At 38.9% G+C, this 14,542-nt stretch overlaps 1 protein-coding gene across 3 annotated transcripts in view; it reads left to right on the top strand.

Moving 5' to 3' along the window:
* Window positions 1-6,815, top strand: part of Mb21d2 (Mab-21 domain containing 2) — a 109,826-nt gene extending 103,011 nt beyond the window's left edge. For all 3 annotated transcript variants that reach the window (XM_047564146.1, XM_047564147.1, XM_047564148.1), the window contains exon 2: window positions 3,961-6,815. In XM_047564146.1, coding sequence (XP_047420102.1) covers window positions 3,961-5,225 — 1,265 coding nt within the window. In that variant the 3' untranslated portion in view covers window positions 5,226-6,815. The remainder of the gene's footprint in view (window positions 1-3,960) is intronic.
* Window positions 6,816-14,542: the final 7,727 nt, after the last annotated feature.

The following is a 14,542-nucleotide window of genomic DNA, read 5'->3' as shown; positions in this document are numbered from 1 at the left end:
AGTGGCCAGTCACTTGATCTTACACTGCTAAAATTACCCAGAAAACCTTGAATCGGTTCAGAATGGCACTTGTTGGAGCTGATCCCTACACCAAAGTGTACAGTGTGCTCTATCTTTTCCTTTCCCAACCCTGGGCTGATGCAGTTGCCCGGCAACCCATCTGCCATGAAAGCTGATGTCAGCTCATTTCCACTTAAACTTAGCCCAGGAAGGTTTTCAAGGAGGACATCTGGGCTTGTGTGAGGCTGGAGAAGGCTCCAGTTTATGTTATCAAATCATTTGTAAAACTACAGACTAGTAGGCTCAGGAAGGCTGAAAGGAAATGTGGATGTCACAAGGGATTAACTTCTAGAATCGTGTGACCTTGGGGACTTTATTTCTGATATCTGAGAACTTGGCAAAGGACCCTCTGCAATATTCTCTCTGTTGCTGAAGTTCTTCAGCACTTTAAAGGGAATATGAAATATCCAAAATCACCCTGCCTCTTGAAGAGAAGAATTTTGCCCAGTACTTTATCTTGGCTCTTTGGAAAGTAATGTTAACATTTTAATTTTAACTAAATGCCTGAGTGGCAGTTGGGAGGAAAAGAGAATAATTTTATCATTGGCAGGATGTTCTAGGGTATACACTGACAACTGAAAAATAGGTTAAAGCTTCTTTAATCCAGCAGAGGGCAGAAGGAAGTTTAAGCTGTTTCTTACCTAAGACTTCCCCAACAAAATTTTGGTAATTCAAAGTAAAATTCAGTGATACTTCTGTAGACAATTTACCTCCAGGTTGTTAATGTACAGGTCCTTCTGATTATATAGATAGGTCCTATATAGTGTGCTCAGGGGCAACTTCTTCCTGTCTAGGATGAAAGGACAGAAAGAATTTCGAGTTATTTGTACCTAACAGGGTACAACGATGTGGTACCAGAAAACAATTGTAATTGTTAAGAGAATTTATTTACTAACCACAACACAGCACTTCAATTTTTTTCATGTGTATTTTTGACATTCCAAATGCTGGAAGGAAAGAATATTTGAAATAAGGAAGCATAAATTATTTCATTATCAAATATATCTTTTTGAAAGTAACTGTACCTATATATGAGTCAGTAAAATGATAAAATGGTTTTCACAGCCTACTTGGAATCTGAGAAATGAAACTTATCCTTGTATAGCTGCCCTTAAAACCTGAGGTGTTGGTATTTCTTACATTGTAAAGATGAGGTTAATATTAAAACATGGTGACCTCTGAGAAGTTGATATTGGTCTTGATGTTTAAGATAACTGTCAATCCTGATTGCTAAGTTTGGTTTTTAAAACCACTTTAAAAAGGAAAATTAATTTCCCATGCTTCATTTGTTTTGAAAGCTGTTTCAGGCTGGGTAGTTGTGTTGTCTTCAGTTGGTTCCTTAGGAAGCAACCAGAGGTGGAGTTAGGATATTTATTAAGTGGCATCTATACCTCTGAAAAGGAGGGAAGGTAGGAGAAACGGAAGAAGTTGGGTTTCCCTGCAGATGCAGCCTCGGCCTCTGTTGAGCTCTCCAGAGCTCTGGGCTCCAGTGGCCTTTCACGGTACCCCCAGCTGGGACGCTCCTGCACCAACCAGCAACTGGATGTGCTCCATCAGTCTCACCCCAGCCGCAGGAATGATCTTGGTAAAGGCAGCTTTTTGCAGCCAGGACAATACTCAAGGGATTGTAGTTTCAGCATTCAGAACAAATCCATTCTTGAAAAGGGGTCGAGATGGCCTGTCAAATGCTTTTATAAGCATTTCTGGCTTATAAAAAAATGGGACTTTGTTTCTCACAGTTTTGGGGGGTAGGGGAGCCCAATTTGGTTATCTGATGAAGAGTTACTTCTTGGTTTATTTCTGGTGAGGAGTTACTTGCTGGTTTATCTGGTGAGGAGTTACTTCTTGGTTTACTTTTCACTGTACCCTTACAGGATAGGAGGGGTAAGGAAGCCCCCTGTTACCTCTTTTATAAGAACACTAAGCTCACTCACAAGGGCTCCACCCTCTTGACCTAATCCCTTATCAAAGGCCCAACATCCTGATAACCAATATACTGGAAGTTAAAATTTCAACTTGCAAATTTGGTGGGGAGTGGACACAAACATTCTATAAGACTAATGTGGTTATCTTAGTCTGTTTTCTATTACTATTTCTTTATAACTTACTACAGGCTAAGTTATAAAGAAGAGATTTATTTCAGTGCATAGTTGTGTAGATCCAAGGTTGAGGGTTGCATCTGGGTGGTAGGGTGCTGAGGCAGTTCATGGTGACAGACTGCTGCCACAAATGTGTATCTCCTTGGGTCACTTTTTCTTATAAAGCCATCAGTATTCAATCATTGGGCTTCACCCTGAGCCTCCATTACCTCCTGAGGCCCCAATTCTGAATGCTGCAGTCAGATGAAGTTTCCACCCTCTTACTACCTCAGTGGAGATGAAACTCCAACATGAGTTGTGGAGCAACAAAATGTATTTAAGCCATAGCATTGGCTTATTTATTGGCTTTGAGATTTGTCCTATGAACAACAAACTGTCAATTTGCAGTAATTGCAATGAATAATGGAATATTAGTTCATAGTTCTTAGATCTTTGGGAAGAAGCTCTTACATAAATCATAAAGAATGATGCTGCTAGTTTGTTAGCTAATCAAGTACGAGTAGATACATGATAATACAAAGGAGGCCGAGAAGGTAAGTTGGTATGTTTTTGGTGGAATAGTCATTTAAGTCTAGCCCTTATTTAAGTACAAATGTTAATTCAGTCTGTTGATTCCTGGTCCATTAGTTATCACGTCAGTTGTGTACTTACCACATGCAGACCCTGTGCCTGCTTAATACCCATTGGAGACACCAATCTCAACCTGTGAGGTCTCAGTCTCATTGAAGAATCGCATTTGTTAAGATCACCATCCATCACATCAGAGATTTATATAATTTGGGAAATGTCAAACTCCTGGTGAACAATATGAGTTTTCTAAAATTTAATTTTCTCTTGAAAGTGTCAATTTTATCATTGGCAATAAATATTATCAGTGGCTTTATTAGAGCCAGGCTTATTTTGTTCATTTTTTAAGAAAAGGGATTCCAAATACCCCATTCTGAATAGCCCTCCCTTATCATTGGTTCTTTAAGGTAACAGTGGTTTTCCTTGAGCAGAGCCACCAGGTCAGCTCACAGCTCAGTTACAAGAGTGCTTCTCCTGAAGCAGCATCCGTGTTCCAGTGTGGAGCAGAGGAACTTTGCGAATATTCCCCACCTTGGCACTAGACTATTAGAAAAGGAGTCTTTCTAGTGACTCAAAGATTGGGATTTGATAAAACCAGTCACATCTCTTCTCCATCAAGGGTTTTTGTAGTGAACTTGGAATTGCTTTGTTTTTTTTAATTGCTAGAGCATGCCGAAAGTGTGAACCTACTGCCTGCTGGTACAGTTTGGTGCTGCTGCCTTGATGGGACTGAAGTGCCAGCAGGTCTACTACCCTCCATGGCTTTTGTGCCATCCGTACAAGGGTCAACACACTTGTTTTGGCAAAAGACAAAAAGAGCCTTGCCTCCTCTGATGGCAGCAGAGGTGGAGAACAGGGAAGGAAGTGAGAAACCTGGCAGAGGGTGCACAGGTAAAATGTGGTAGGAGAAGGGCAAAGTGGGGTTGAGGCTTACTGAAGTTTTGGGCCTGGTTGAGTGAGTGGGTGGCAGTATATTAACTGAGGCAATACATGCAAGAAGAGAAGCCTGTGATTAAAAATGATACTGCTTTTCAGTCTGAAAGAAAGATGGGTCATAATTCTACTTGGAGAAGTGTAGATTTTAGCACGGGTGAGAAGAACAAAGTATTGTAAGTGGGTCTGAGCAGGAACCTGAGATCTGGTTTTGTGCTGGTAATGAATTTTGGTTCTTCACAGGTCATAAGACTCCCTCCTCTGAGCTTCCTGTAATAGCATTTTCTCTTTTTGTTTCTAGGAATGGTGCAAAAGCTGGACCAAAAACTTCCAGTGGCTAATGAGTACCTGTTGCTCTCTGGAGGAGTCCGGGAAGGCGTGGTGGACCTGGACTTAGATGAGCTCAATGTCTACGCCCGGGGTACTGACTATGATATGGACTTCACCCTTCTGGTGCCAGCCCTTAAGCTACATGACCGTAATCAGCCTGTGACTCTCGATATGCGTCACTCAGCCTTGTGCCACTCCTGGCTCAGCCTTCGTCTCTTTGATGAGGGGACAATCAGTAAGTGGAAAGACTGCTGCACCATCGTAGACCACATCAATGGCGCCACCAACTACTTCTTCTCCCCTACCAAAGTGGCCGACTGGTTCTATGACTCCATCAGCATTGTCCTATCAGAGATCCAGAAGAAGCCCCAGCGAGGGATGCCAAAGGTGGAAAAAGTAGAAAAGAATGGGACCATCATCTCCATCATTCTGGGTGTGGGGAGCAGTCGCATGTTGTACGATATCGTCCCTGTGGTATCTTTCAAAGGTTGGCCTGCAGTGGCCCAGAGCTGGCTCATGGAAAATCACTTTTGGGATGGGAAGATTACTGAGGAGGAGGTCATCAGTGGGTTTTACCTGGTGCCTGCTTGCTCCTACAAGGGCAAGAAGGACAATGAGTGGCGGCTGTCCTTTGCCCGGAGTGAGGTGCAGTTGAAGAAGTGCATCTCTAGCAGTCTTATGCAGGCCTACCAGGCCTGCAAAGCCATCATCATTAAACTCCTGTCCCGGCCCAAGGCCATTAGCCCCTATCACCTGCGGAGCATGATGCTCTGGGCCTGCGACAGACTTCCTGCCAACTATCTGGCTCAAGAAGACTATGCAGCCCACTTTTTGCTGGGCCTCATTGATGACCTGCAACACTGTCTGGTCAACAAGATGTGCCCCAATTATTTCATCCCTCAGTGCAACATGCTGGAGCATCTGTCAGAGGAGACGGTCATGCTCCACGCGCGGAAGCTCTCCTCCGTGCGCTCAGATCCCGCGGAGCACTTGCGCACGGCCATCGAGCACGTCAAGGCAGCCAACCGGCTGACCCTGGAGCTCCAGCGGCGCGGCAGCACCACCAGCATCCCCTCCCCGCAGTCGGACGGAGGGGACCCCAACCAGCCTGATGACCGTTTGGCAAAAAAACTGCAGCAGCTAGTGACTGAGAACCCGGGGAAGTCCATTTCTGTCTTTATTAACCCTGATGATGTCACAAGGCCCCACTTCAGAATTGATGATAAATTTTTCTGAGTGTTTTGCTGACTTTTTTTTCCCCTCTCCTGGTTCTAAAAGTCTCATAACCTTTAGTGTGGTTCGTGAATCTGTCTTTCCGTTTTTTACATATCCAGCTTAGATTGGATTTGTTAAGAACAAATTTTAAGTTTCCTGGTTCTGCAGGATGGTGCAGGCTCTGAAACAGTATATTACTATTTCATACTCTGCCTCTGATTTTGTTGTTTACGTTTCACAGTTACTGCCCTGTAGTTATATTTGTTGGTTTTGTTGTTTGTTTTTTAAGGAGAACTTGAGCCATAGATGAATATGCCCATGAATCCTCTTTGCTTTTTTTCTGCTTCATACTTTGTGCAAAATTTATTAATGGGGCTTGGGAAACAAATCTCTGATGCTTAAGAATTCTAATATATTTTTGTTTTGTTTCTGTCTTTATTTTTCTAATGAGTTTTCGCCACTGTGGATATTTGAGAATCATAAAAACCTGAGAACTACCTGGTATATTGACTGGATTTCTTTCTTTTGACCAGTGACCAGAGTGGTTTCCCCTTTTTCCACCAGACAATGTAAAACTTTGAAAGTAATAATGCTACAAATTGTGTTTTGGAACCACTTCACTGAATGCAATTGTTCTGGATTCAGCAAACATTGGATGGTTTGGAGGGTGTGTTTGATAACTTTACAAACAAAATTAAGGTTTCCAAATGTTATTTTTAGCATGTATAATTGTTTGAAGCCTTATTTAAGTCCTATTAAAGAACATACCATTACAATTGTTATTTGCACTAACGACATCTCTGCCCTTGTCAGAGTTGCGATGTGTGTATGAATCGACATCCACTCTGGAAATGCTATCAGTTCTTCAATTAGCTCATCTCTGTCAGTTGATAGAATGATTATTTGTATTTTGTTTAGTTTTCCTTTAATTGTGGGGTCCTGTTTTGCCCTCTTTGATATTCCTGGTTCCTATCTCACTGAGAGAAGTTTTTAAAGCTTTATACCTGTTCATTGACTCTATCTAAAGTTGGGGAAGATACATACTTGATGTAGTAGGTGTCTTTATATTTATTCCTTTTTGGGTTCTAGAGGTGAGTATTTTGTTATTATTATTATTATTTTTTTAAAAGACGTCTCTACTTCTGAGCTTTTGAGGAAAACCGGCAGGAAGAATTTAATATCCTCAAATAGAAGATACCATGTCTCACAAGCAGGTGTTACTGTAGAGCAGGAACCAGGAAAATCTGTGTGGCAACGTTGGAACAGAGGTGTCCTGTCTTCATGAGTGAAATTCCTTGCCAGATGTAGGTGCTTCAAGACATTGGCTCCCTGCTTTGGTCTGGATTCATGGCAAACTGCTGTTCGAGGGTCAGGGGACCTGCTGCTCTCCCAAAGGATGCCCATGATGTCTACTCATGGAAAGGTCAAGCACCATCTTGGTTTTGGTCTTGAATGTCCAGACTCATAAGTTGGATTTTTGCCATTTGGAATCAGGCATATGTGGTCTTGGGTTTTTGCATGGGAATTAATGTAATGCTTATAAATGAAAATGAAATCATTCAACGAACTTAAGTTAATGGCAGAAATAATAATAAAAAAGAAACATACTGACCTTGGAATTTTGTTGTTGTTATCATTTTGTAATCTTGAGATTATTTTCTTCTTAGTTACACTAAGAATAATTTTCAGTAAATATAACCTGAATATAAATATTCAGTAACTATCAACTTTCAGACTAGAAGTCCGTGTAGTGGATATACAGTGTTCGATCTTTTCTTTCTTTCAATTTTCCTGCTTATATCTATTTCTCCTCCACAATTGTATGACTTTCTTGGTAAATGACTTGATCTCCTGCTCTAGATGTGACTCCTGAATGGAAAAGCCAATCAAACACCAACCATCATTCTCCTGGCCACAAACATTAGTGAAGGACAGATGGTGTAACCTGCACCAGTCAGGGACATTCACAGCATTCTAGGTTGGGATCCCAGGGTGGAAGTGTGTCTTCTCTCTGGATATGGATGAGGAAGCATTTGACTTCTATTGTACTTGCAACTATCACACAAGATGACTAGAGCCAGTTTCAGGATGAAGCTGATAGAGAGATGGGAAATAACATGAGTGTCAGAGTTCCTAAGTCTATTAAAATTTATTATACTTGGACCATTATGTTATACTTTCTAGGGTAAAATACGTTGTTATATACCACATCAGTAGCAAGCATGTTCAAAAAGCTATCACTTTCAAGTCAACTGCAACTTCAGTAATTAACTGGCAACTTTTGCCATATTTTAAATGCTGTGTCTTCAGGTAAATTTAATTGCAGGCATATTAGAAACCTAACACACTGATCTTCTTGGCACATTTTTTTTTCTATTTTCCTACCTTGAGTTGTAGCAAAGTACACAAATTCTTTTGTAAACTTCACAAAAAAAGGTCCAGAAACCCCTGGGCTCTAGAATTTTAAAACTTTTTTTTATTTTTAATTCTCGGAATTTGCTATCAGTATCATAAATTTAAGACACTCTTAGGTCAAATGTTGAGGGTGAATGGAAATAAGATGTGGTTTGATACCTTTCTTTCCCTGTTTGAAACTTGAATCATTGAATTAGTCACCAGTCCATCCATCTGAAGCCCAGAAGATTGGTTACAATCACTTAGGTTTCGAGTACAATATAAAATGCCTTAAAGCTGGAGTCACGATTTGACATCATACAAACCTGAATTTTTTCCATGGAGGGTTTATAATCTACATTACTCAACAGACTTTCAGTTCTCTGATGGGATCTCCTATCTCAAGAACAGATTATTCTCTGCCCTCTGCCTTTCTCTTTTGAAACAGAAGATTCAAGGATGCAAATAAAGGTTGGTGTCAATCAGAACTAGACACTTAAAAATAAAAAATATCACTGAAATTACTATGCAGAATTACCTAAGAGAAAATGAGATAGGGGTTATGTTTTTTTTTTTTTTTTTTTTTTTTTTTTTTTTTTTTTAGTGGACATGTGAGGAAATAGGAGGCTTCTGGGGCTAGAAGAGGAATCGGGGGGATGAAGAGCATTCTTCAATAGAGGGGGAGATCAGGCTGAGGCAACATGTGCAGGACAGAGTGCAGGTGCAGTAGTCCAGGAGCTGGGCCACTGGCTTCCGTCAGGCCTGCCGTCAGCTTTGTGACTTTGAGCATCCCGCCCCTTCTCTGGTTCTCCATTTTCCTCAACATTTGAATATTAAGGAATGAGATTTGGGTCCTCTAAAGACCCTTGCATGAACAGCTGTTGACTGTAGAGGGAAAATAAAAACCAGGACAAAGGGAAATTTAAGTAATAACCTCTGATGGGTCAGTGGGATTTGTAGGCAAGGGCTCCAGATGAATCAAGGTGCGTGGAAGGGACAGGAGTCCTAAACGAGAGCAACCAGAAGGCGGTGCTTCTGCTTGCCCCATTCTTTGTTACTGGGTGGTGGTGTCCTGAGAGCTCCCCGGGGCCAGTCTCCTCATCATAGGTCAGATCTCTTTGTATCCTTTGCACAGCTGTGTTTGTGGCATTTTTTTAATGCTATTGCTTGCAGAAGAATTTTACTGGAAAAATTGAAACCTTTTTCACTCTCAGGTCATTATATATAGCTCAAGCCTTGACCTTGGCAGTGCATCAGTTTTGTTCAGCTTTTTTAATATGAGAGTCATTTGGGGGGTCATGTGATAAGAAAAACTAGATTGCAGATATAATCTGCTTAAATTTGATCTTTACCTCCTATGCCTTTGGGGACAGTGTCTCCCATCATAATCCTGTGACTCTGACAAGATCACAGCATGACTCCAGCCAGCAGAATCTTTCCTTGCTGTCCTACTGACCTTCCAGTCCTTTTGCATTTCTCTATGCTAATGGTGCTGAGAAGAATTCAACAAAGTGTAATGGAGTGAAAAAAATGTAACAGAGGGTCTAAGAACGTTTTCCTCACCTTCAGAACCTGGCCCGGATCTCTGAACTTTGACTCTAGCTATCTATTTTTCCCCATAAATTTCATACCCACCCCAATCCCTTTAGATATTCTTCCTTTTTATTTATTTATTTGTGTGTGGGGGTGGGGGGGTACTGGGGACTGAACCCAGTAGTGCTTCACCCTTGAGACACATCTCAACCCTTTTTATTTTTAATTTTGAGACAGGTTCTCACTAAGTTGCTGAGACTGACCTTAAACTTGGCATCCTCCTGCCTGAGTCTCCTAACTCCTTGGGTTTACAGGCACATGTGCCTGGATCTTTGTATTATTTTTAATTATAGAGTAGGACATTTAATGGGTGAAGAGACCCCACTCAAGCAAGTCCTGACATGAACTTCCCTGTTTTTCTGCTTCTCACCTTTAAAAACCTGAAATCCTTTGATAAACACAAAACCCTCATGTTTCTACCTTTCTGAATCTTTTAGACACTTCTTTTTTATTTTACTATGACTTGCTAGAGAAGCACTCTCTTATAAGTATTCCCACTAGCCAGCCAAAAATATTTTGACAAGCTTTCAAAGGTTTTTATTACAAAATTGTAGGTGTTAGGGAGTTAAAAAAATAAATTTACAGACTGCTTTTTCATACAACACATACTCCTCATTCCAGAATATTGTTATACAACAACCCTCTTCCAAGTAACAATCATTTACCTCTATGGAAGGGCAAATGGATGATAAATTTCTTCCACTTGAATGGATATCACAGAAAATCATGTCTTGATGGGAAAAAATGATTCATAAATATCTCTAAGTAGTTGAGACACAGAATTTATTCAAGTCTCAAATACCCCATAGAAATGAACAGGGATTGAGACTTCATAGAGGTTTTAGTCAAGTGAAAAGGAGGTCAATGTGGCAGGAGAAGTCAGTCTTAGAATATAGGGGTCCATCTCTCTCTCACACACATACCACTGACACACAGATATGTAAAAGCATAGTGTTGATATGAGGTTAATTCAACCAAATGAGAACCTTCATCCTGCATGTATCTTTCAGGGTACTTACATGAGAACAGCTTTCATTAGTGACCTATGTTACTATGCAACTTTAATCTGGTCACTCTTTCTCTCTACTCCCATTTTCCCAATTGCAATCTGTGTTCTTTTTTCAGTTCTTTTTTGTGTGTGGGTGGGGGGCTCCTGATTCCCCACCTTTGACTCAGGGAGCTGCTCTATGTTTATCTGTCTTACATGTTAGAATTTCCCATAGGAAGTCCTTTTGAGAAAAAAAAAAAAAGTCACTTTTAATAAATATTAAGAGCATGTGATGAGATTATCTGTAAAGGTCCTTCTAGGTTTCTAAAGGGCCAGAAGCTGGAGAACGCAAAGGCCAAACCAATGTGTTGAAGAAGGAAGGAAGAATGTATAATGCTTCAATCCCTTATTATTTATTCAACAAATATTTATTGAGCACCTAGCTAGATTCAACAGAGCTTTACAGAATATCTCAAAGAAGAGAACTGGTTTCTGGGTTTCTTGATATTTTTTTTTTTTTTTTTTTTTGTCTAGTGAAATGGGTTTGAATGTGGGAAAGACCGTCAGTCCTAGATGCTCTGAGACTTACACACACACATAAAGCAGTCATGAAAATTTCATAATTTGAAAGAAAATGTTGAAGAAATGTTGAAGGCTATTTTCATAGCCCACACTGTCATAGTAACTTGGGATATCAAACTTGTTGCTGTTGATATTTTGGGCCAATTTATTCCTTTTTATGGGAGGCTGCCCTGTGGATTGTAGCATCCTTTTTGCCTCATTCACTGTGTGCGGGTGGCATCCTATACCTCCCACTTTTAATGAATAGTGCATCTCCAGGCATTGCCGACTGTCCCCCCGGGAGTAAGATTGCCTCTGTTTGACCACCACAGTAGAAGTAATTCTACCTGATCTGTGATTTCCTCAAGGTAGGGACAATCTTAGGTTCATTTTTATGGCTAGCTACAAGAAAGTAAATGTCTAGCAAATATTGGTTAAATTACATATGCAAGAGCTGAAATGTTGATGATGAATATCATCGTTCATTTTTCAGTTCTGTGTTTCTGACTATTGAAACACTTGCTCAACCAGCTAATCAACAACATTTTCCAAGAATTCAGCATTGCCAACAGGGACTGTGGATTATACTCAAGATGTAGCTTTTTCCTCAAGGAATTTGGAGTGTATAAGAGGAGTTATTGATTGTGAGGTGGAAGTATAGTAAGTAACAAAAGTAATATGTGGAAAGGGTCACATGAAGGACCAGTAATACTTATTATAGAAGTGGAACTCAGAAATATTGAACTAGGATGTTTAGTTATGACTTTGAAGAATAATAGGATAAAACTATGAAGATGGTTGGGAAAGCATTGTAGAATGAAGGAAAAACAGAAAAGGAGATACGGAGATACCAAATATGGGAATGAAGAATTAGAAATAGAGGTCATCCCATTCTTTCAAACACTGAGATCTGAAAAATGCTGCTATAGCAGCAATTTGAACTTGGGAAATGTAGCTGCTGCAGATTTGGGTGGAAATGGAATCTCACTTCTTGCCTTAACTTTTGACAGCATGGGAAATATATAAAACAGCTTGACGGTATTTGAGATTCAAATGTAAGTTGTCATTGAAGTGACTTTTCTGCTAAATAAGTTTTACATATGAGTACAGTTTTACTTTGCTATTTTTGGTTGAATTCATTAAGAAACATTATCAAGTCTGTAGCAAAAGCTAATTTCCAAAGCCATTCAAGGTCTAATAATAGTCATCGAGGGCAGTTCTCATTCAGAAATTTTCAGTTTCAGCCCTATCCTGAAAAATGTCACTAACAACAAAAAAATGTTTCTGCCCCTCTCCAGGATGTGTTTAGGAAATTAAGAATGATCAACCTATTTCTCAACAAAATACATAAAATTTCCAAGATATATCCATATGAACATTTTAAATTCACTGTTGCAACCTGTTCACAACACATGATTCAGTTATAATCCTGAAAATGACTGCCAATGAATAGCATAATGAATAATAGGTTTAAGGCTGTAGTTTTAAAAATTTATGAATTTATCTAACTAAACTTCTTTTCTAGTCAACACACTTTTTTTTTTTTTTTTACTGTTATCAGTTGTAACACATCTTGGCAGATTCCACTTCATATTATACAGAATTAGTGATTCAAGTTCTTGAAAATATTCTCATCTGTGATTGTTCCACACAAACTAGTAGAAGCTAATGCTTCCATCACATCAAAGGACACGTGGATCTTTGAAATCAACAGCTGAGCAGGATCAGTAATGTGTGAACTCCTCAAAAGCCAAGGAAAACTTAAAAATCATTTGCTTAGATTTAAAATTTACCATTGATTTTGCTCCTGATGTCAATTTGTCTTAAACCATATCCCCTTTCATGTTTTTTTTCTTTAATTTTAAAATTCCATATTAGGACAAGTTTAGATATTGACCATTCTAGAAAATATTTACCAGTTACTGGGTATTTTATTTAAGTACATTTAAAGCTTATGTTAAATTTGAAAAGTATTTTCTTTTTAAAAAAAGTTTTTAGTTGTAGATGGACATAATATCTCTATTTATTCATCATTTTTTTTCATGTGATGCTGAGGCTCAAACCCAGTGCCTCACATGTGTGAGGCAAGTGCTCTACCACTGAGCTACAGTCCCAGCCCAAGATTTTCTTTTATAACATTGTTTTGATCATTTTCTTCTGGGACTCTATTAATGTTTGTATTGTATTTTTTTACCAGTCTTTTATTTTTCTTGTTGTCTTTAAATTATTTTCCTTTTCCTTTTCCTTAATTTCTGTTTCATTTGTTGTATTTTTCTATCAAAATTAATTGGTGTCAATGTACTGTTACTACTTAATAATCAAACTCCATTAAAATTTGTTCACTTAATAATATTCTTTAAAGCAAAACAAATCCAGTCTGGACTGTTTGTAATGAATTATTACATTTAGTCTCATGCTATCTGGAACCATTTCTTAGTCTTTCCTTAACTTTTAGGACATTAGCATTTTTGAAGATTATTAGGCCTTTTTTATTAGTGCATTATAGTTATATATAATAGTGAGGTTTATCTTGATATAGTCATAAATGAACATAACACAGTTTCCTCCATTTCAATCCCTGTACTTCCTCTTTCCCTTCCCTCCTCCCTTTCTATGACCCCCTTCCTCTATTCTATTGGTCTTCCTTCTATTTATTACTAGTAATTTTGTACTAATAAGTCCCTCAATTTAAACTTATTAGTATTTTCTACACATCTAGAATTAGTTATTTACAGCATTGGTAGTAATAACCCAGAATCTATGCTGAATTTTTAAAATGTTCCAACTTGCAGCTTATTATTGAGATTTGACTGCTAAATTAAGATATTTACTCTGCCACAGCTTTCTCCATTATGAAATGTGTTTTTAATTCTTGAAGTATTTTGTAAGGAGTTACTTTCTTTTTTCCACATTTTTATTGGTGCATTATAGTTTTACATATTGATGGGATTTGTTGTTCCATATTCGAGCATGCACCACTATAACAATATAATTTGGCAAGTATCATTCCCCAGCACTTACCCCCTCCCTCCTGTTTTCAACCCCCTGGTCCCTTTACTCTACTGATCTCCCTTTGATTTTCAGGAGATCCACCAACTCCTTTCTTTTCCTTTTTTCCTCTCTAGTGTCCATGTATGAGACAAAATATATGACCCTTGACCTTCCGAGTTTTACTTATTTCACTTAACATGATATTCTCTAGTTCATCCATTCTGCAAATGCCATAATTTCATTTTTCTTTATGGCAAAATAAAACTCCATTGTGTAAAAGCAAGAATCAACAACTGGGATAGATTCAAACTAAAAAGCTTTCTCTCAGCAAAGGAAACTATCAGAAATGTGAAGAGAGAGCCTACAGAGTGGGAGAATATTTTTGCCAACCATACCTCAGATAGAGCGCTAATTTCCAGAATCTATAAAGAACTCAAAAAACTCTACACGAAGAATACAAATAATCCAATCAACAAATGGGCTAAGGAAATGAACAGACACTTCACAGAAGAAGATGTACAAGTAATCAACAGATATATGAAAAAATGTTCAACATCCCTAGTAATAAGGGAAATGCAAATCAAAACTACCCTAAGATTTCATCTCACCCCAATTAGAATGGCGATTATCAAGAACACAAGCAACAATAGGTGTTGGCGAGGATGTGGTGAAAAAGGAACACTCATACATTGCTGGTGGGGTTGCAAATTAGTGCAGCCACTCTGGAAAGCGGTGTGGAGATTCCTCAGAAAGCTTGGAATGGAAACACCATTTGACCCAGCTATCCCACTCCTTGGTCTATACCCAAAGG

The sequence above is a fragment of the Sciurus carolinensis genome, chromosome 9 (assembly GCF_902686445.1).
Source record: "Sciurus carolinensis chromosome 9, mSciCar1.2, whole genome shotgun sequence".
Lineage (NCBI taxonomy): Eukaryota > Metazoa > Chordata > Mammalia > Rodentia > Sciuridae > Sciurus > Sciurus carolinensis.
The sequence above is the reverse complement of the archived record's forward strand: the minus strand, read 5'-3'. Positions and strand labels throughout refer to the sequence as shown.